The 23223-nt window shown below is 31.4% G+C and overlaps 1 protein-coding gene across 14 annotated transcripts in view; it reads left to right on the top strand.

Annotated features, from left to right (window-relative positions):
- Positions 1-22827, top strand: part of LOC114338710 (uncharacterized) — a 52352-nt gene extending 29525 nt beyond the window's left edge. For all 14 annotated transcript variants that reach the window (XM_050644073.1, XM_050644085.1, XM_050644083.1 and 11 more), the window contains 2 exons: positions 1450-3337; positions 20623-22827. In XM_050644073.1, the coding sequence (XP_050500030.1) occupies positions 1450-1692 (243 nt within the window). In that variant the 3' untranslated portion in view covers positions 1693-3337; positions 20623-22827. The remainder of the gene's footprint in view (positions 1-1449; positions 3338-20622) is intronic.
- The last annotated feature ends 396 nt before the right edge of the window (positions 22828-23223 follow it).

Below are 23223 nucleotides of genomic sequence, written 5' to 3'. Positions count from 1 at the left end.
TATTTCTGTAGACGAAAATAAAACAAAATGTAGCTACGTTTGTGTGATTCTAAGCCCCTGAATTATGCTTCAGCCTACTATTATTAAAATTGTCTTATTTGATGGCCACAGTACAACAATATCTCTAATTTTAAATTTTGCATCACTGACTGGACATTCAATGCAAAAAATGATTTTCTGGACCTGAAAATTTCTGCATCCTGGACACCTGCAGAGTCTATTTTAATTAAAGTATAACCAGTTGCACTCATTATTCTAGAGAATACAGCAATCTTGTAAAGGATACTATTTTTATAATTCTACTTGCTGAACCTCTGGACACTGCCGTAAAATCAGCTACATTTAATTGCATACTTCCTGATGCATAAAATCCAACAGAATTTGTTGCATGGGAGTAATGCATCCACCTCTAAAATAAATAAACAGCATTGTTTTTACTTAATATCAACAAATTTTTAGTCACTTACCTAATAGTAGGAAAGTTATTTGGTTTTCCATTTAAGAAGGCACACAAAACTGTTTGTTTTCAACCTAAATCTTTAATAAAAATCCAGATCATCATATTATTATTGTTCAAAACAGTTTGTTCTTAATCTGTTCTGGTTAATTTTTGGTCTTCTGAATACAATAAATTTCTTGAACTAGACGTTTCAAAATTATACATAATTGTGCTTTTAAAGTACAATTAATTAATCCTAGTAATAATATAATAATTATTATTGACTGTTATGTTAACCTTAAAAGTTAAATACAAAAACAACTGTGTTTTCAACTCAACAAATTATAGGTTATGTACCCTTTAAAGGAGACTTTAGCAACTTAAAGGTCCGAAATCTGCACTTTAAAGTTAAAGAGGGCTTTTGATAAAAAGGGCCCTTTAACTTGATTATGAAATGAAAATCTCAAGTTAAAGGCAACTTTAAATTTAAAGCCTCCTTTAACTTCATTATGAAATCGGCCGTTTTATACTTTTTAACGATGTAACTTTAAATACAAATAACAACATTAAACACAAAATACTGCAAAAAGAAAGATAAATAAGTGATAAATGCGTCACTTTTATTGAGCACATACGCAGATTGTTTTGAATAAAGTAATCACATATACTGTCTTAACTCTACAAACGACGCTTTATACACATCTTAGATGGACAAATGCTTTGCACAAGTGGATATGTGACACTGTTAGTGTTCGGTGCGTCGTTGATTTTGGATAATCATATAATGGCACTAGTGTCATCTAACGATAAATATTTGACCGATGTGAAACTTTGTGAGATAGGAGTTTATAGTTTTATTAAACTGTTGGTGCAATAAAACCGATTTAATTTTTTTTTGTGTTATGACACCCTTTGAAGGGAGGTGCGATATGTTGCTCGAAATTTAAAATAATAGTACATTACAATTGTTGATTAGACCCAATATTTTTAGTTGTATGTATTTTTTACAGGAAAATCTTTCAGAGACTCAAAAACACCTGATCTTTGGCCATCTGAAAAAAGGGAAGTCTAATGAATATAGCCCAGAATTAAGGTGTTTTGCATTAACCTTGCATTCTTATTCATCATCAGCTTACAACTATGTTAGAAAAATGTATGGGAAAACAGTTTTACCACATCCACGCACTCTTTCAAAATGGCACAGTGTTGTAGATGGTACACCTGCTTATAGTGCAGAAGCACTGCTAAATTAAAGCAAAATTAAAGTAGATGTTTAAAAACAAAAAGGAATGCACTTTGTTGGTGCATCTCCTATAAAGCTAAGTGTCCATGTGCGACAAAATAGTCTCGAGACTGCACTCACAAAATGTATACAGGGTGATTGATTAGTGGGGTAAAGTTCCGTAGATCCGTTATAGTAATAGATAGCAATAAAAGTTAATAACAAAAATTGTAGCCAACTTTGAGCTTCACATTTCAGAATTAATTAGAATGTTACAGGGTTTTCGATAACATAGTGGCAGACCAAACTTATCTTTTTTTGAAATGGAACACCCTGTATTTTATTTTATATTCGAAATCTTCTTAACTTCTCCATTACAAAAATATAAAGGTTTGTTATGTTATACATGGTACTTACAAAGTTATAACCAATTTTATATGAAAATCGTAATAAGTTCAACTCACTGTATAAATAAAAATAAGCACAAAAGCATTGATGCCATATTTTTTTATTTATTGTCAAAATTTTCATAAATCATTGATATTGCTAATTTTCTTTATATTGAATACAGGGTGAGTCAAAACGCAAGTAGGTACATTATTTTCTCAGTAATTTTAAATGGAACAACCTAAGATATTTTATATTACTATCAAAAAGTACCATTACCGTACTTTAATTTTTATATAGCATTCCCTATGTCTAAATTTATTAGTTTTCGAGATATTTTCATTTTTCCATGGACCAGTAGCGTGGCCACCCAGATTACCAGAATTTAATCAACTGGACCGATTTTTTTGGGGTTACTTTAAGAATGAAGGTTATAGAATGCCTCTAGCAACAAGAGATGAGATGAAAAATAGAATACAAAGTGTAATAATGTACTTGCGTTTTGACTCGCCTGAGTTGTATTCAATATAAAGGAATTTTAGCAATATATCATTTATGAAAATTTTGACAATAAATAAAAAAATATGGCATCAATAAACCATTGCCGTTTTGCTTATTTTTATTTATACAGGGAGTTGAACTTGTTACAATTTTCATATAAAATTGGTTATAACTTTGTAAATACCCTGTATAACATGCCAAACCTTTATATTTTGTAATGGAGAAGTTAAGAAGATTTCAAATATAAAATAAAATACAGGGTGTTCCATTAAAAAAATAAGTTTGGTCTGCCACTATGTTATGGAACACCCTGTAACATTCTAACTAATTTTGTAATGTGAAGCTCAAAGTTGGCTACAATTTTTGTTATTAACTTTTATTGCTATTACTATTATTATTATTTTATCTATTACTATAACGGATCTGCGGAGCTTTACTAGACTAATCAATCACCCTGTATGGGTCTGAGAGAACTCTCCGAGACAAGCTGTGACTTGTCAATGAGACTTCACTTGTCACAAGTGGACATGCTTTTCTGTCTTGGCCAGAAGAGCTGAGACTAGTCTCAAGTGTTTGTTGAAAAAGTAAATATTAAATTGCTTTAAAAATGAGATGGGATTTTACAGTTATCTTCTGTTTATGAAGAAAAGGAATTCTTGTGGAATGTTAACTACAAGTTATACAGAAATAGAGAAAACAAAATGAGTTTGTATACTGAATTTGCAACAAAATTGAATAATTGTGATGCAGACGAAATAAAAAGGAGGATACACAATTTAAGGAATCAGGTATGTACTTTATTATAATATTTATTATTATAATCTATAATATAAAAGAAAGTACTGTTAGTTCCAACACTTATAACTCGACAACGACAACAGATTTATTAATAAATAGTTGAGAACGATGAACAGATTTTTATAATTTTTATGTTGGGTCATTCCATATCAACTCAACACACCTAATTTTCACCCCTCTTCAAATTTGGTTATAATTTGGAATATTTATAGTGGCTAATAAGGGAAACATAAATACAAAATTTGAAATTTTTACCTCGAGTCGTTTCTGAAATACGGTTAAGTAAAGTTTGTAAAAGCTCTAAAAAACTGCGACCATGCTTTTTTTAATGGTTGTAGAAGCTGTCCTAATTGAGCTAGAAAGCTGGGAGAGGTGTCGTTCTGCAGCATTTTTAAAGCTCTTTGCAGTGATAGAAGTACATAATTTAAAATTTAAAAAAGTTCCTATATATACATAGTACCAGTATTGTTGGTAATAACATAGCAAACATTTATAATGGGATGGTGATGGGTTCATTGTTAAAATAATTATTTCTGGTATCTGTTTTTTATTAGTACCACATTTTGGTGATATAATATACAGGGTGTTTCACTGGGAAACCGAAATACTTGAATGATGAATAGAGGTCACTGATGCGATTCTAGATAATATACTACATTTATTGCCTCACCTATTTTTATAACCGAGTTACAGGGTGTTTTATTGATTTTGCCCATTTCTTTCTGGACCCATAGGTTTGGAACCACCTTGTATATTTTTTTGATACTTTCTTTGATTTGATATTTGATTGAACTACTAATCACAAGAGAAATTCAGGTCAACTAAAAGAAAGGATTGTAAATTCTTATACAATGATGACGTTTAGGTTGGAATAAATTCATTTTCTTGAGAATGGCAATTTTGAAGATAAATTCCGAAACAGATCGATTTTTATTTTTGATTTATGGCATGTATATTATGCTAGTGAAAAACAATATTTATTTATCAAATAAACATTTCTTTCTGTTTTCTGGCAGCACTAAAATGTATTTTGAATTAAATGAATTACATACATTCTTCTTTTTGTCTCAATTAATTTAATTAAAAAAAATGTTTAGACACCCTGTATAAATAATTATGTTTACGTTTATATTACTGAATAGATAATTAAACAACCTTTCAAATGAGATATCACACGACTCCTATTCTCATTTAAGAAGTCGAATACGTCATCACACCCAGATGGATGACGTCACTAGTATGATATGTATGCCAAAAGATCAAAATTTAAAAATCAAAATCGACCCGTTTCAGGATTTCTCTCCAAAATCGGCCATTCTCGAGAAAATTAATTTATTACAACCTAAACGTCATCACTGATGTGTGAAATTCATTTTTTTATGTTGAACCCATCACCATCCCATGATAAAATTTTGATATGTTATTAACAAGAATACTATGGATTTGTAGGAATATTACGAAAATTTTAAATTATGTACTTTTTGGAAAAAAGCATAATCAAAATATATTTTTTTAGTTTGAGAAAAACTTGTCTATCATAACATCATGTTGTATACCTACCACTGCAGAAAGATTTTAAAATGCTGCAAAATGGCACCTTTCCCAGCATTCTAGCTTAATTAGGACAGCTTCTACAACAATTCCAAAAAAGTATGGACGCGGTATTTTGGATTTTTTGGAAAAATTTACATAATCATATTTGGGAAACGGCTTAAGATAAAAATTTGAAATTTTGTACTTTTCTTCCCCTAATCATTCACTATGGATACACTAAATTTTAACAAAATCTAAATAGGTCAGGAAATAAATTAATTCAAAGTGTGTTGATTTGACCTGGAATACCTCTTTAGATTTTTCTTCGTCGTGAGTAGAATAATAAGTATTAAAAGATATGAAAAGAAGATTAAAATTCATTCTTATTGTACAATCTGTCAAAATAATTAATTTTATTCCATTATTATAGTATTTTTACTACAAAAGCGATATTACGTAGGTCAAAATTTTTGACGTAAGAGAACTGTCAAAACATTAGAATGTGACTTTTCATTATTGCCATGTTTATTATAAACAATTGCAATAATGAAAAGTCACATTCTAATGTTTTGGCAGTTCTCTTACGTCAAAAATTTTGACCTACGTAATATCGCTTTTGTAGTAAAAATACATACTATACCTACCTACGGCCATAGCACACATGCCGGCTTATGTTCGATCCAAAAAGTCAAGCAGTATTTTCTGTGGTCATAACTTGGATGGGTAACCGCTTGGAAACTTCCTTATTTACTTTTTTTAATTCTAAACAATTGGCTAAATAATTAATTTTAAATATTAATTAATTAAATACACATGAGTCCACACGGGTCTTTACCCGTGCGTCATTAATACTTGGTGAGATAAAACACACACTTTTTATCTAGCATCATTCTCTTCCACGCATGAAACTAATTTTCAAAAAACCACCAGTTTTTTGCCACCACAACCACACACAGCTGCCGCCTGTTATTAAGTAAAAACACATAATATGTTATTTTTATGAACGATCTAGACTCAGTGCATAGGGCTTTTCATCGATTGTCATTTGTTTAGAGCTTCTGTCATGTGTCGTCTAATATTAATATATCTACGTCATACGTTATTGGTATATAGCAATAATACAAACCAAAGACCTATGACGTAGATATATTAATATTAGACGACACATGACAAAGCTCGAAACAATGACTGCGAATGAAAAGCCCTATTGAAAAGAGATAGGTACAAAGAAAGACGATTGGGGATGTTTTCACATATTTTAAGTACAATTTCTGACGTTTTGGTTTGTCTACTTTTGTGGCTGTCAGTTTGTTGAATTTTTTGCTGTTATTTTGTAAAATTTTTACATTTTGAAGTTTTTTATAGTATACAAACAGTTGTTTTCACAACAAATTTTATATTGTAGTTAAAAAATTTATGATAAGTTTATGTTATTTTACGAATTATTTTGACAACGTACAAAGCTAACCTCATTGACACAGTTAAGGAATGCTTGTGTTTAATGTTCCGCCAAAGAAAAAGAAAAAGAAAAAATGTTATTGGATTTTTTTATAAGTTGTTTATTTATTTATTAATCAATGGTAATAAAAGAATTTATTAAGCTACTTCAAATGTAAGCTGTACTTAATTATGCACCAAAATTTTAAAGCAAAACTTAGAGGGTACCCCCCGTTAAGATAGGCAAAATGCCCTCACTCCCAGAATTCAATTTTATTAATTTTTTTACGTTCTAGGCGATTAAAAAATGAGATTATGCGGATTATTAGCTCGCCACCCCCCTTACCCCTCCCCCCCACAGCCAAAAACGTAGATTTTTAGATTTATTTTTTTTTAGTTGGGTTGCAATTGATTTAAAAATTTCAAAAAATTCACACGTGTGGTTGAAGCTTTTACAAAACATGTTGAGTGTACATCCTCAAATTTTTTTTATATTTTTTTAAAGCTTGTAACTTTTTTTTGGAGATGGCTGCAGGTCCAATTTTTTTGAAATTTGTATATTTTATTAAAAACTATCCCTCTGATTTTTTTCAGATTTTTTCGTAGACTGCGCCATCTTGCCATCTTGAAAAATCCGGAAAACTGTTTTTTTAGGGGGTTTTTAGGGATATTCTCCATTCTATAGACTTCAAAATAGATCAACTCAAGGTTTTGTTGATAGATTATGTATAATTTGAAATGACTGAGTATTTTATAATATTCAAAAATTGGGCGAAACACTTTTACACCCCCCAAAAACCATGTTTTTTTAAGTTTTGTAAGGGTTTTTGCGGGTCTAATCATATTTTTTGTAGTCGATACAGCCTGAATATTTTTTTTTATTTTTTTATGTTATATGTGATTAAAAAATTAAGACTCACCGCAATTTTAGCCCACCACCCTCTTCCCCCCCCCCCCCCCCACACATCCAAAAACGTCAATTTTTCGATTTTATTTTTTTTTAAGTTGGTTTGCAATTAAATTATAAATTACAAAAAATTCACACGCACAGCTGAGGCTTTTACAAAACATCTATTTTTATGGACCCGAAGGTCAAGTGTACATAACCTCAATTTTTTTTTTTGTTCTTTTAGTAGGTACGTATAACTTTTTTTTTTGGTGATGGCTGCATGTCTAATTTTTTTGTGTTTTGTGTATTTTATCAAAAACTATATTTCTGACTTTTTTCAGATTTTTCCGTAAGGTGCGCCATCTTCAAAAATCCGCAAAACTGGCATTTTCGGTGGTTTTTAGGGATTTTCTCCATTTTATATGACCTACTTCAAAATAGACTAACTTATGGTTTTTTATAGGTTACGTATAATTTTAAATAACTGAGTTTTTAGGGATATTCAAAAATTGTGCAAAACACCTCTAAACCCCCCAAAAACTATGTTTTTTCAAATTTTTTCAAGTTTTCTCAGCGGTTACTCATACAAGCCTGGATCCCGTGTATCAAAAGCAAGTTTATTAATAGCAAACTGAAAATTTGTAATAGCTTAACGGTGTCTAGTCGGACACTTTTTGATGTACGGGAACACTGGAACAGGGGAAGTTTTAATTGTTGAACAGGTTACAAGTTTCGAACGTCAGACTACGAAAGCGTCCCATCTATTTTGTTGGACAGAACTTTAAATTGATTGGTTAGCCTTTCATTAAACTCTCCTGCAAAAATCAAACTGCTATTTACCACCAATATAAATCCTCTCATTTGACATGTTCTACGTATCGTACTTATGAAAATGCCTAACATATTTGTCGGACAAACATTTTTTCATATATTATATAAAGCTTACTATTGAATAAACTTAAAAACAACCTGCTAGTGTTTACAATCATAAACTTGCCAGGATAGCACGTTCCACAATTAAAATTACGTTTCACAATTAAAACTTCCCCTGTTCCAGTGTTCCAATACCTACATCAAAGTTTGTCCAACTAGACACCGTTAAACTATTAACAAATTTTCAGCTTGCTATTAATCAACTTTTTTGGCACATACGCGGGATCCAGGCCTAATATTTTTTGAGATGGATACAGCCTGAATATTTTTTTTATTTTTTTTTTCGCTTTATGTTTTTAAAAAATAAGCCTTAGCCCAATTTTAGCCTTCTACCCCCTCAACTTGCCCACTAAAACATAATTTTTTCGTGTTAATTTTTTTCTCAGTATATCTGGTGCTCAGTGTGTCCTTAACTAAACTTCTTCTTCTTAACGTGCCCTATCAAGTCCCCTTGACGTTGGCGATTAACATGGCGAAACTGTCTCTGTCTCGAGCTATTCTAAATAGGTGTTCTGCTTTCTTTATTCCTGTCCACTCCCGGATATTCTTCAACCAAGAGGCCTGCTTTCTACCAATTCCTCTGCGTCCTTCGATTTTACCCATCATAATAAGTTGAAGAATATTATACCGGTCTCCCCTTACTACGTGTCCAAAATAGGCCATCTTTCTATATTTGATGTTATCAAGCAGCTCACGGGTAGCATTTGCTCTCTTAAGGACTGCCACATTTGTCAGCATAGCCGTCCATGGTATTTTTAGAATACGTCTGTGCAGCCACATTTCAAAGGCCTCCAAACGGTTAATGGTGGATATTTTTAATGTCCATGCTTCGACACCATACAAGAGGACTGACCAAATGTAGCATTTAATCATGCGCTTTCGAAGTTGAAGTTGCAAGGTATCATTACAGAAGAATGACCTCATTTTTAAAAATGTCGTGCGGGCTATCTCGATTCTACATTTTATCTCTTTATCTGGATCTAGTTGTTCAGTAATATGGCAACCAAGATATTTAAAACTGGGTACTCTTTGAATCATATGACCATCAACATATAACCGTGAATCTTGATGGGCCAAACGGCTAAATACCATGTACTTTGTTTTTGAACAGTTTATATTTAGGCCAAACTCTCTTCCCACTCTGTCAATGGCATTTAAAAGGTGTTGTAATCCATTCATATCATCACTTAAAATAACTGTATCGTCTGCATATCTGATTGTATTTATCAGAATTCCATTAACCTTCACACCCCATTCCAAATTATGCAGCGCTTCCTTAAATATTCTATCTGAATACAAATTGAACAACAGTGGGGACAGTATACAACCCTGTCTGACGCCTCTTTGTATTTTGCATATTTCTGTTGATTTTCCATTTATGCAAGCTGTCGCTGTTTGACGCCAGTATAATTTTTCTATGATTCGTACATCTTGACTATCAACTCCTTTATCCTTTAGTATTTTAATTAATTTGTGATGTTGTACTCGATATTACATTTACTCGGTATTACAAGACTTTACCTTCTCATAGTCAATAAATACAGCAAAGACGTCTTTCCTTTGATCTCGGCATTTCTGCAATAACACATTTAGTGCAAAGAGTGCGTCCCGGGTTCCCAGTCCATTTCTGAAGCCAAATTGTGTTTCATCCTGGTCTTCTTCACATTTATCTCTGATTCTACTGTGGATGATACGTAGAAAGATTTTCAAGGTGTGGCTCATAAGGCTTATTCTATAGTCGCTACAGTTTTTCGGACGTTGTTTTTTTGGTAGGGTTATGAATTCGGACTTTAACCAATCTTCAGGGATATCACCAGTCGAATAAACATCATTGAAAAGTTTGACTAGTATTCCAATGTTTTCCTCATTTATGAGCTTTAACATTTCTGTAGGTATGTTGTCGGGACCAACGGCTTTATTGTTTTTTGCCAATTTTATAGCATGTTGTATTTCTGATTTTAGTATTTCTGGTCCTTCACCTTCATCTAAAGTGTCCAGTTCTTCGGGTCTATCATCATTATACAGTTCATTTATATAATTATACCAGGTAGTTCGGATTTCGTGTTCGTCTATTATCATTTTTCCCGACGAATCGGTTATAGTATGTGGAGTTTTCTTATAATAAAGACCAGCTACTTCTCTAACTTTTTTAAACATATTAAACGTATCATGTTTTTCATTCAACTTTTCTAATTCCTTGCATTTATCCTCCATCCATTTTTCTTTAGCTACCTTTATTTTTTGTTTAATTAGTTTTTGTTTTTCTTTGTATTCTGTTTTGTTATCTTTCAGTTTTCTTCTCTGTTCCATCAATTCCAGGATTTCATCAGTCATCCATTGTTGTTTTTTGTGCCTCTGCATCGTTGTCGTATATTTTTCCATTACTTTCCAGGTAAGATCTTTAAACGTGTTCCATATTTCTGTATTGTTTTCATTTGTTGAATTCTTTAGCTGCTTATTCAGGTCATTTTCTATTAGCGTTTTGTTGGATGCTGATATATGTAATTTTGGTGTTTTGGGGTTTTCTTCGACTTTTTTGAGCTTCACTTGGATGTCAGCTATTAGAGGGTTATGGTCTGAACCGATATCTGCACCAGGATATGTCGTTGATCTCTTGACACCATTCTTAAATCTCTTGTTTACTAGAATATAATCTATCTGATTTCTAATTATATGAAGCGAGTTATCTCCTGGTCCCTTCCATGTATATAATCTTCTTTTGTGTAATTTGAACCATGTATTTGCGATTATCATGTCATGTTCTTGACAGAACTGGTATAATCTATCGCCTCTTTCATTGCTCTCCCCTAGTCCATATCCACCTATCAGGTCAGATCTTCGTCCTTGACCAATTTTCGCGTTAAAATCTCCAATAATATATGTGATTTCGTTCCTTTTTAGATTGTTAAGTGTCTGTTAACTAAACTACGTTTAAGAAAATAATTTCAAATTTTGGCAATATTTTTATACAGGGTGTCCAGAAACTCTACCGACAAACGAAGACGGGATATTCCTCAGATAATTTTAAGTCAATTTAACCCAATTCACCTAGTCCGAAAATGCTTCTTAACGGAGCTAGAGCTCTTTGAAGATGGCGTCATGAAATTAGTATTTCTTAAATACCTCCAGAACGCTTCTATTTAGAAAAACAAAAATTGGTATGCATATTTAATTTTCAGAGATAAATCGATTCCATCCATTGCAAATTTCTAGTACCGGTCATAGGCGTCCGTTTTGGGTAGAGCAACGGGTATTTTATCGCATAACTTTTTTGTCCTTAACTTTTATGCATTTTTGACACCGGATTATTAAATTGTGAGGTATTCTAGTACTAAAAGGTACTCTTGCTTTAAGTCCGTAGGACACACCGTTTTCTAGAAAAATTGATTTGAAAGATTTTCGTTTTTGAAATTTGAAAAAAAATTGACTTTTCAACAAAAAACGAAGTATTTTACCAACATAAAGTAAGAGTAACTTTTAGTAATCGAATACCTCATAATTTAATAATCTAGTGTCAAAAATTCAAGACAAAAAAGTTATGCTATAAAATAACTGTTGACCTACCAAAAACGGACGCCTATGACCAGTACTAGAAATTCGCAATTAATGAAATCGATTTGTCTCTGGAATATAAATAAATGTACCAGTTTTCGTCTTTCTAAACAGTTTTTTTTTGAATTTTTTTTTTTAATTCAAAAAGCGAAAAAATTTCAAATCGATTTTTCTAGAAAACGGTGTGTCCTACCGATTTAAAACAAGAGTACCTTTTAGTACAAGAATACTTCACAATTTAATAATCCATTGTCAGAAATGCATAAAAGTTAAAGATAAAAAAGTTATTCAATAAAATAACCGTTGCCCTACCCAAAACGGACGCCTATGATCGGTACTAGAAATTTGCAATGGATGGATTAGATTTATATCTTGAAGATAAATACGCGTACTAATTTTTGTTTTTCTAAATAGAAGCGTTCTGGAGGTATTTAATAAAAACTAATTACAAGACGCCATCTTCAAAAAGCTCTAGCTCCCTTAGGAAGCATTTTCGGACTAAGTGAATTGGGTTAAATTATCTTAAAATTATCTGAAGAATCTCCTGTCTTCGTTTGTCGGTAGAGTTTCTGGACACCCTGTATAAAATAAAGATACCTCTGTCATTTTCATATTTTTTGGGTAGGATACAAAAAACAAAAATAAAACAGAATAATCAATTTAAGAAAAATACATTTTAATATATCATACTTCTTGTAGTTTTGTGAATCAAAACATTTTGTTCTTTGTTCATTAGTTTGTATTTAGTAGGTACCCTAATATTACCTTACATTATCCATATTCTAATTGCTCGCCACCGTTTGGTAAATTATTCCCATTAGTTTCTTTTTGCACAAACTTACTCAAAAACAGATCCTTATAACAAATCCACAAGTTGTCGGACAGTAACACGGTCGGAAAATAATTGTTTAACACAATTTTTTAAACAAATTCAAAAAATCAATTTTTCACTTCGGACAAATTTGTTTTAGATTCTCTGGATCAATCTGAGCAAAAAAGGTATGTTGTGATTTTTGTCTAAAATTGACTTTTGTCGAGTTATACGAGATTTAAAATTTGAAAAACGCGAAAATGACCATTTTTAAGGCTTAATAACTCGAATGAAAATTATTATTATGAAAGTCAGAAAGTGACCAAATCAAAGTTTAAAGCTCCCCACCCCTACATGAGTCTGGAGAAATTTTTGTCGTTATTTTTATTACTTAGCTATTATTTTTAATAATTAACTAAGCACGTATTGAGGCGGCCGTCAGCGAGAGAGATGTATTATACCATTCATTTGACATTTTAAAAAAAATATCGATTGGAAGTCAAAAATACGTTTTAAAAAAAAATAAAAAAGGAATTTTGATGTCATATGTACCGGGTGTCCCAATAAGAATGGCTCTCGGCCATATCTCAGGAACCGTTTATAGTAGAGCTTTGAAATAAAAAATTTTATAACAAAAGTTGCCTCAGGAAAAGCCTGGAAATTATTTTCATAATTGTGGGTCCACCGCTAGAGGGCGTAATTGAATATCAAAAATTAAAAAATTTATATTTTACAAAATTTGCCTAATGAAGGGGCACTGGAAATCCGATTATTGTATTCTTCATAAAATTCTGCGCATATTTGATTTAACAAGTTTAACTCTACTTTTGCAAATAAGAGGTGGGGGTGAGTGGGAACCTTGTTATGAAAAAATGGCTGGAAGTCTGGTTCTGCTAAATCAAATTTTAAAAACTGGGTCTTATTGAAGACAGATCTTTTTCTTCAATGTAAGCGTGATAATTTTGAACCATCCTAATAAGTAATAAGCCAGCTGGGAGGCGTTATTTAATTTTTTTCAGAAATCTAGTTTTCTTTGGAAAATATTAAATACCAGTATGCATTTTTAATCGTACTTTATATAATTAGATTAAATTAGCAATAGAATAGCGAAAACCGCATGTCGATACCTTTTTTATATCTCAAGATATCTCGAGAAACGTGTAAATTTTGTACATAACTGTTACTATCACCGGTAAACTAAGTTAATGAAAAGTAGTGTGCTGTGGAAAAAAACAAAAAACATTTTCCAGATGACAACCTATAAAAATATAATTAATTAAAACAACAATATAAAGAGAAACAATACTATTAAAATTAAATATAACAAAGAACAAAAAGAACTACTTAGTGACGACCTAAATATTCAAATTGTTGCCCATCATACACTACTCTAGAATACATTAAACAGAGAATACTAAACGCCATTCAAAGCATATCGAGAGCAGAAATTGAGACTGCTGTTCAATCTACTCTTGAAAGAGTAAATGTTTGCAACGAAAATGATGGGCAAAAATTTGAACATTTATGTCATCACTAAATAGTTGTTTTTATTTCTTTGTAATAGGGCTTTTCAACGCTTCTCATTTGTTTCGAGCCTCTGTCATATGTCGTATAATCCGTGTATAATATTAATATACGAGATATGAACGAGGCTCGAAACAAATGAGAAGCGTTGAAAAGACCTAATATACGTTGACAGCTAGAAAATGTTTCTTTGTTGTTTCCATAGCACACTACTTTTCCTAAACTTCGTTTACCGGTGACAGTAATAGTTATGTTTTTAAATTTACACGTTTTGTAAGATATCTCGAAATAGAAAAAAGGTATTAACATGCGGTTTTCGCTATTCTGTTGCTAATTTTGTCTAATTTTGTAATATGGTATTAAAAATGCATGTTTGTATTTAGTATTTTCCAAAGAAAACTAGATTTCTGAAAAAAATTAAATAACGCCTTCTAGCTGGCATATTACTCAGTAAGTTGGTTCGAAATCATAACTTTTACATTGACGAAAAAGATCTATCTTCAACAAGACCAAGTTTGCAAAATTTGATTAAGCAGAACCGGACTCACAGCCAGTTTTTCATAACAAGGTTCCCACTCACCCCCACCTCTTGTTTCCAAAGGTAGACCTAAACTTGTGAAATCAAATATGCGTAGAATTTTATGAAGAATACGACGATCGGATTTCCAATGCCCCTTCATTAGGAAAATTTTGTAAAATTTAGATTTTTTAATTTTTGATATTCAATTACGCCCTCTAGCGGTGTTCCCACGATTATGAAAATAATTTCCAGGCTTTTCCTGAGGCAACTTTTGTTATAAATTTTTTTATTTCAAAGCTCTACTGTAAACGGTTCCTGAGATATGGCCGAGAGCCATTCTTATTGGGACACCCGGTACACTCGACCTACGGGTCCATAAATAATAGACATGTTTTGTAGAAGCCTCATAAAATTTTTAAATTAATTGCAACTTAACTAAACAAAAAAAAAATAGAAAAATTGACGTTTTTGTGGGGGTAGGGGAAGGGGGTGTTGGGCTAAAAATGCGATGCGTCTTATTTTTTAATCACATATAACGTAAAGAAATATAAAAAAAATATTACGGCTGTATCGATCTCAAAAAATAGTATTAAACCCGCAAAAACCCTTACCCAACTTGAAAAAACACAATTTTGGGGGGTTTAAAGGTGTTTTGCCCAATTTTTGAATATCCTAAAATACTCAGTTATTTAAAATTATACATAATCTATCAACAAAACCTTCAGTTGACCTATTTGAAGTCTATAAAATGGAGAAAATCCCCAAAAATCTCCGTAAAAAACAGTTCTCCGGATTTTTCAAGATGGCGCAGGTGACGGAAAAATCTAAAAAAAATCAGAGAGATAGTTTTTGACAAAATACAGAAAGTTCAAAAAAAATTGGAGCTGCAGCCATCTTCAAAAAAAAGTTACAAGCTTTTGTAATTTTTGCAACTTTTTGTAATTTATAATTTAATTGCAAACCAACTTAAAAAAAAAAAATCGAAAAATTGACGTTTAGATGTGGGGGAGGGGGAAGGGGTGGTGGGCTAAAATTGCGGGGAGTCTTAATTTTTTAATCACATATAACGTAAAAAAAAATAAAAAAAAATATTCAGGCTGTATCTACCTCAAAAAATATTATTAGACCCGCAAAAACCCTTACAAAATTTGAAAAACATGGTTTCTGGGGGGTTTAAAAGTGTTTCGCCCAATTTTTGAATACTATAAAATACTCGGTCATTTCAAATTATACATAATCTATCAACAAAACCTTGAGTTGATCTATTTTGAAGTCTATATAATGGAGAAAATCACTAAAAACCCCCTAAAAAACAGTTTTCCGGATTTTTCAAGATGGCGCAGTTAACGGAAAAATCTGAAAAAAATCAGACGGATAGTTTTTAATAAAATACATAAAATTCAAAAAAAAATTGGACCTGCAGCCAACTCCAAAAAAAAGTTACAAGCTTTAAAAAAATATAAAAAAAATTTGAGGTTATGTACACCTGACCTACGTGTTCATAAAAAATGGGCATGTTTTGTAAAAGATTCAGCTACACGTGTGAATTTTTTGAATTTTTTAAATCAATTGCAACCCAACTAAAAAAAATAAATCTAAAAATCTACGTTTTTGGCTGTGGGGGAGGGGTAATGGGGGTGGCGAGCTAAAAATCCGCATAATCTCATTTTTTAATCGCCTAGAACGTGAAAAAATTAATAGAATTGAATTCTGGGAGTGAGGGCATTTTGCCTATCTTAACGGGGGGTACCCTTTAACATTTTATTTATTTGATAACGTCAAATTTTATACTATAAACCGTGATCGGAAAAATACCCATTTTCTGTCACTTGCTGTTACGTTTAGTAAATTTCCAACTTATTTCGTATAGTGTAGGAAACAGAGGTTGAACCTCGCAAAACGTACACAAGTCCGGTTTTATTTTCAACGAAAACTTTTCATTTATAAATTCGCAAAGTCTGTGTGTTATTGCGTTGCCGCTCCTGCAATACTTAGAGCAGATTTATCGATGGATTCGTATGTAGTTTTGTCGTCTGAATCCAAATCTTAAAACGGCACTTCGATATCTCTAACCGTCTTCGAGATAATCGACCTCAAAGTCTAAAATGTGAAGTAACAATCCTTTTATTTTCTGCCGACACACTAAACGTCAGCTGAAATCGTTGCTAGTAAGTAGGCTAGTTTTTTAATCTGAATTTGTTAAGCAAAGCATAGGTTATTTACATTTGAGTTTGACACTTCGTGAATGTCAAACTAAATTTTAAATTAAGTATTAATAAAATATCAATGAGATTTGATAGTGAATTTAATTATATAAAATAAATACGATGTTCAAAAATACAATTTGAGTATACTTTGAAAGCAATAATTTATTAACAATTTTAAAAAGGTTTATACGAGTAAACAGCCTCCCCTTTAATGGGAGTACCTAATGATAAATGGACTGTTCCATTTGTTATGAAATGAAAATTGTTATTATAGTCGGTTCGCTAAACTCAGACACAACTGGCTAGTGATTTTAGTAGGTAATTTTTTTGTTTTTTGCCAATTTTGCCAAAATTGTCAAAACTACTAATTATTTAGTAATTATTAACTACATATTTAGTAATTTTTTTTTTACAAATTAGTAAAATTACTGACTAAAAGCACTAACCAGTTGTGCCTGAGTTTAGCGAACCGACTATATGAAATGTTGTTTGGAATAAAAAATTATGGTCTGATATGTGCAATTATATCCTTCTAATGGAAAAATATTTGAAGATTTTTCTCAAATTATGGATACCAACAACATTTTCATTTATAACTCTTTTATTTTTAATTTGACGAAGTTATTCTTCATAAAAAGCTCTTTATGGTCTAAGATTTATGATGCAACCATCATATATCAAATTTAATTAATTTTATACGAGGTATATAAAAATATGAATTTCGATCAAGAGTAAAGTACCTTTATAATTCACAACATTTAAATTAGAATGATATAATTGCACATTAAAACATAATTTTTAATTCTAAACAACTTTTCATAATAGCAATTTTCCATATTTTGAATTAAAATACGTAAACAAAGTTTTCGTTAGGATAATGCTCGCATTTTCAGCTTGTTTTTTCTGGTATGTCAAGGGGTGCTTATTATGAGACTAACTTTTTCTTAAAAAATTTCGCCCCGGAACCCCTCCCCCTTCATCCCTTTAACCCTTATCCGGGCAAGGTGGGTCCAACGGGCCCGAGACGCCAATCCTTTTATCATAAACTGATAAAAAAAATTTATTGAATTTTATGCATCACTGAATTTGTTTAGAAGTATGTTTCCTTCAACATAGTCATGAGCTATTCAAAATATTCATTATCATTTTTGAAATTATTGCGTCGAAAGAATTTTGTCACGTAAAGGGGCAACACGGGCCGTCGGGCCCTATTTGTATTTATACCTAAAGTCTAAATCTTTGTTACAGAAGTTAATCTGGCAGTCAGGTAATGTTTTTGTGGATTATCTAAACGACTTTTATGATTCCGGAAATCCAATAATAAAGTCTAAACATGTAACAAGCAATGTAATCATCTCTTTGATATGAACATCAAAGAGATGCTTACAATAGGTGTTATATCTATTCTAAATGAATTTTAAAAACTGATAATCATTGTTGGAATGCAATAATATTGTTAGGTAGGTACCTATACATATTTTGAAATAAATAAGGCATCTGCTATCAGTCGTTTGATATCGATGTTAGTGTCGACAACTAAGCTCCTAAAAGTAAATAAATGCCTAACTTTTTTTGTTATTATCGTTTGTTTTAACCTAATACTTAATAATAATTTAATTTGTCATGTCAGTTTCCTATTCTAGTTGGGAATAAGCTAATCTTGTGGCTTAGTCCCAACTAAAATAGTAAATTGATATGACAAAGTATTAATTTGTAAAAGTAAAATAATAATATTCTTCTGACTTATGCGTTTTATTCATTTTGTAAAGATTGTTTTTGTCGGTACTTTATACATGAGCTGCTAATTACCATAATCTTTTCTCAGAAGGGTTTTCACACAATAATAAAAGGCAACAACACCGTAATCTTTTTCCAGGGTATGCGTAAACATCAACCCCTCTTTTCAAATAAAATGGCCTGGTAGATTTACAAAAGTTTTTATTTATTTATTAATTAAGTCTTTATTTGACTCCAAATGTTTATTACTTGTGAATAAATATTTTTTCTACAAAAGTTTTCTTGCATTTCATTATTTTGTGCAAATCCTTCAGGTAGATCGCACCCTCGAGGTAGACCGCATACTATAGTAGCACCTTTTTTTTAATCTAGACAATTTAAATTTAACTTTAATAAAAAATCAAAACAGAATATTAGAAATATATGGGTAAATATGAATAGTACATTCAAGAACAGTGGTGGGCCCAACGGACCCGAGTTGCCCGGTTACATAAGTAAAATGTGTTGCCCCGGATAAGGGTTAAAGGGGATAATTTGTGGTTTTTGCAAATCGTAGCCGTTCCTGTACATTTTGCAAAAAATGTACTTAATAGTAAAATGAAGAGGGCTGTATTTCCTACTATTTATTTCTTGACAGCATATGTCTATCACCTACCGTTTAGCGGGGATGATTACACCCAGTGACATTAGAAGTGTTACACCCAGAAGCAATAATTTATTGCCAGCACTTTACTGCCTTATCTCTACGGCGGTCGACACGTTCTTTTTCAGCAAGACAACGCGCGTCTTCATATTGCTCGTCAAGCTATGGACTCTCTCCAAGAAGCTGGCGTTAACGTTTTGCCCTGGCCGCTCCGTGCACCAGATTTAAATCCTATGATCTGACATGATGGGAAGGAGACTGTCCAATTTGCACCTTCCTCCACAGACTCTGGCATAGTCAATACATAAAGTTCAAGTTGCTTGGAACGAGGTGCCACAAGCAGACATTGAGTATCTCATTTTGTTAAGGCCTAGACCTGTACAGGAGTGTATTCAGCTACGGAGACGCCAAACACATTGTTAATTTTTTTTTATTATATGTTATTAAAAATTCTTGCCCACGTTATCGTTTCATTCTTGATGTAAATCTACCATATTGCCAAAAAATTAAGTTCAAGAAATTATTCCTTCTGGGTGTAACACTTCTAATGCCACTGAGTATATATTAAATTTTATTTTTGTCAAGAACATATTCAACTTATAAACTGATATTGCCATGAAACCTCACCAGCAGTTTTCATGAAATATTCTCTAAATTCGTCTCTCACAGTTTTTTTTAATATTGAATAATTTCCCTGCCGTCCTCGTGGAAACAACGTTCCTTCTGGTTGAGATTCATTCCATCATTCACCATTTGCTCTCTCATGCTTAGTAGGATTTTCCAAATCAATTGAATTAAGAGCACAAATAATTATTTGATGTAGAAATCAAAAAGTTATGTTATACACATATTGCCAGAGTAGCATCCTTTACTTTATTAGGTGCCAAATTTATTGGTTTTCGGAGAACTAGGAATTTACTGGACATAATGCCAAATACATTTTCTATAATTCAACGAGCTCTACTCAATCGATAATTGAACATTCGATTCGGTGTCCATAGGGCTTTAAAGTATATGACATCATAACAAAGGCATCATCTGCCACCACTACATATGGTACTGGTAAATCTCTTTGGGGTAGTGCTTCTGGTTCAGGAAGAGGAAACCATTTGGTTTCCAAAGCTTCGTGCAGGGAGCAGTTACTAAAAACTTCATTGCAGCCAACATCAACATAAATTAATTTATAATTGGCATCTGCGACTCACATAAAAATAATGGTGTGTGTGTTCTTATAGTGATAGTAAAGGTTTCCATAATTCTGTGGATTACCATTGTAATATGCTTGCCGTAGATAGCTCCGAAGCAATGTGAAATTGGGCAATAGACAAAGCAATGGGAAATGCCATTTCAATTCAAATTCATCTGCATATGTATTTCTTCAATTCTTCTGTACTTGAAGAACACTGAAATAAAAAATAAATTTGTTAATTGTTACCACATCATGAGCAAGACGTAGTATAGCTATATATAAAAATTCCTTTTTTTTTAGAATAGTACCGTGGGAAATGTACAGAATGAGGAAACATTAAATTCAGAAATACCACCTGTACAGGAAAATAAAAAAGAGGTACAAAAGGCCGTCACAATGTCAAGATGATGACTATGCTAAAAGAAGCCCTCGAAATAATGAAAAAGCCAAAAAACGATTTTGATTGTTTTAGAGAATATGTTGCGTTGGAATTAAAAACTTAAAAAAGAGATTATTTTACAGGGTGATTGATTAGTGGGGTAAAGCGCAATAGATCCGCTATAGTAATAGATAGCAATAAAAGTTAATAACAAAAATTATAGCCAACTTTGAGCTTCACATTAGAAAATTAGTTAGAATGTTACAGGGTGTTCGATAACACAGTGGCAGACCAAACTTGTGTTTTTTTAAATGGAACACCCTATATTTTATTTTATATTCGAAATCCTGTTAACTTCTCCATCACAAAAATATAAAGGTTTATGTTATGCAGGGTATATATTTTTTTTTTATTTATTCTCAAAATTTTCAAAAATGACTGATATTGCTTATTTTCTCAGTAATTTTAAAGAAATCCCTGTATTTTATATCACTATTGAAAAGTACCATTACCGCGCTTTAATTTTTAGATAACATTCCCTATGTCTAAATTTATTAGTTTTCGAGATATTTTCATTTTTCAAAGGGCCAGTAGCGTGGTCACCAAGAACACCAGAATTCAATAAACTGGACTGATTTTTTGGGGGTTACGTTAATAATGAAGTTTATAAAATACCTCCAACAACAAGGGATGAGATGAAAAATAGAATACAACGTGTATTTCGATGTGTTAATTTACAAATGCTTCGTAGTGTAAATAGCTCATTCAATGATCGTTTTTAGGCGTGCATAAATGTGTTAGGAGTTAATTTTGAACACCTTATGTAATTAAATATTAAAAATATTTTATTAAAAGTAGCTTTTAATTTTTTCAAACTTATTTTTTTGCAAAATGTATTGCTGATAAATTATTTTTCGTTTTTTATTTGTTACATTGTTACATTTACATACAAAAATAGTGTTTAATTGTCTTCACAATATGTTGTAATTTGTGTTTGTGTGTTTTTTGGTAAAATTTATTACCAATATATTATTTTTCTTTCTTTGTTTCATTTACATACAAAAGTAGTTTTTAATTGTTTCAAAAATGTTGCATGTTGTGGTTGAGTTTTCTTTTTTGTAAAATGTATTATTAATAAATTATTTTTGTTTCTTTATTTGCTACGTTGTTACATTGATTAGCGGATTGATAATCAGTAATCGTCAATTGTCAATTCAGTCATGGCTTACATAAAATTTGGAAAAATTTAGACACCTAAAATAATTTGCTCTGAAAAATGAAAATATCTCGAAAACCAATAAATTTGGACATAGGGAATGTTATATAATAAAATGGTAATGGTACTTTTCCATAGTGATATAAAATACAGGGATGTTCCGTTTAAAATTACTGAGAAAATAATGTACTTGCGTTTTGAGTCACCCTATATTTAATATAAAGAAAATTAGCAATATCAGTCACTTTTGAAAATTTTGATCATAAATAAAAAAATATGGCATTACTAAGTCATTGCTGTTGTGCTTATTTTTATTTATACAGGGAGTTAAACGTGTTACGATTTTCATATAAAATTGGTTATATCTTTGTAAATACCCTGTATAACATAACAAACCGTTATATTTTTGTGATGGAGAAGTTAACAGGATTTCGAATATAAAATAAAATATAGGGTGTTCCATTTAAAAAAACATAAGTTTGGTCTGCCACTGTGTTATCGAACACCCTGTAACATTCTAATTAATTTTGTAATGTGAAGCTCAAAGTTAGCTACAATTATTGTTATTAACTTTTATTGCTAGCTGTTACTATAGCGGATCTATTGAGCTTTACCCCACTAATCAATCACCCTGTAGAGGGCTATTGAAAAAAGAGATTCGTACGGCAATTGCAAATATTTCGGACATGATCGAAAGAAGCCACTGGTCCAATGCAGTAGCATCTCCTTTAAGTGCAAGTACTTCAAACTGCTCCACTCCAATGACTTCACCAACCGATGAAGATAACATTTCTCTACCAGGAGAGTCTCTATAACAGCTCAATTTTTTATGATTCTTTCAATCGGTTGATATAATTAACTATTTATATGTTTGTACTATTTTCATAATAAAAATTAAGTTGTTTAGAAATTGATGCACCTTTAAATATTTTCCTAAATTTTATACTATTTTTTGTATGTAAATATTTTTCATGTAAATTATTATATTATTTATATATTTGTACTATTTTCATAATAAAAATTGAGTTTTTAAGAATTGATTCACCTTTAAGGGAGGCGCAAAATTTCGGCTCCAATGCTTTTAAATACATTCATTTTTTTAATCCTGAGAAAAATAATAAATATTTTTAAAAAATTTAAACGCAAACTGAAAGATTACATTATTACCGAGAGCAGAAAGTTCCTTAGGTGTTTTGAACGAGATATTTGAAATTAAAAATTACATTAAAGTACCCCGCACAAACCTTATGGAAATTAGGTCCCAGTGGATTTAGTTCATACTTTGGGAAAATAGTATTTGAAGCAT

The sequence above is a fragment of the Diabrotica virgifera genome, chromosome 2 (assembly GCF_917563875.1).
Source record: "Diabrotica virgifera virgifera chromosome 2, PGI_DIABVI_V3a".
Lineage (NCBI taxonomy): Eukaryota > Metazoa > Arthropoda > Insecta > Coleoptera > Chrysomelidae > Diabrotica > Diabrotica virgifera.
Note: the sequence above shows the minus strand (reverse complement) of the source record. Positions and strands in the feature narration are given on the sequence as shown.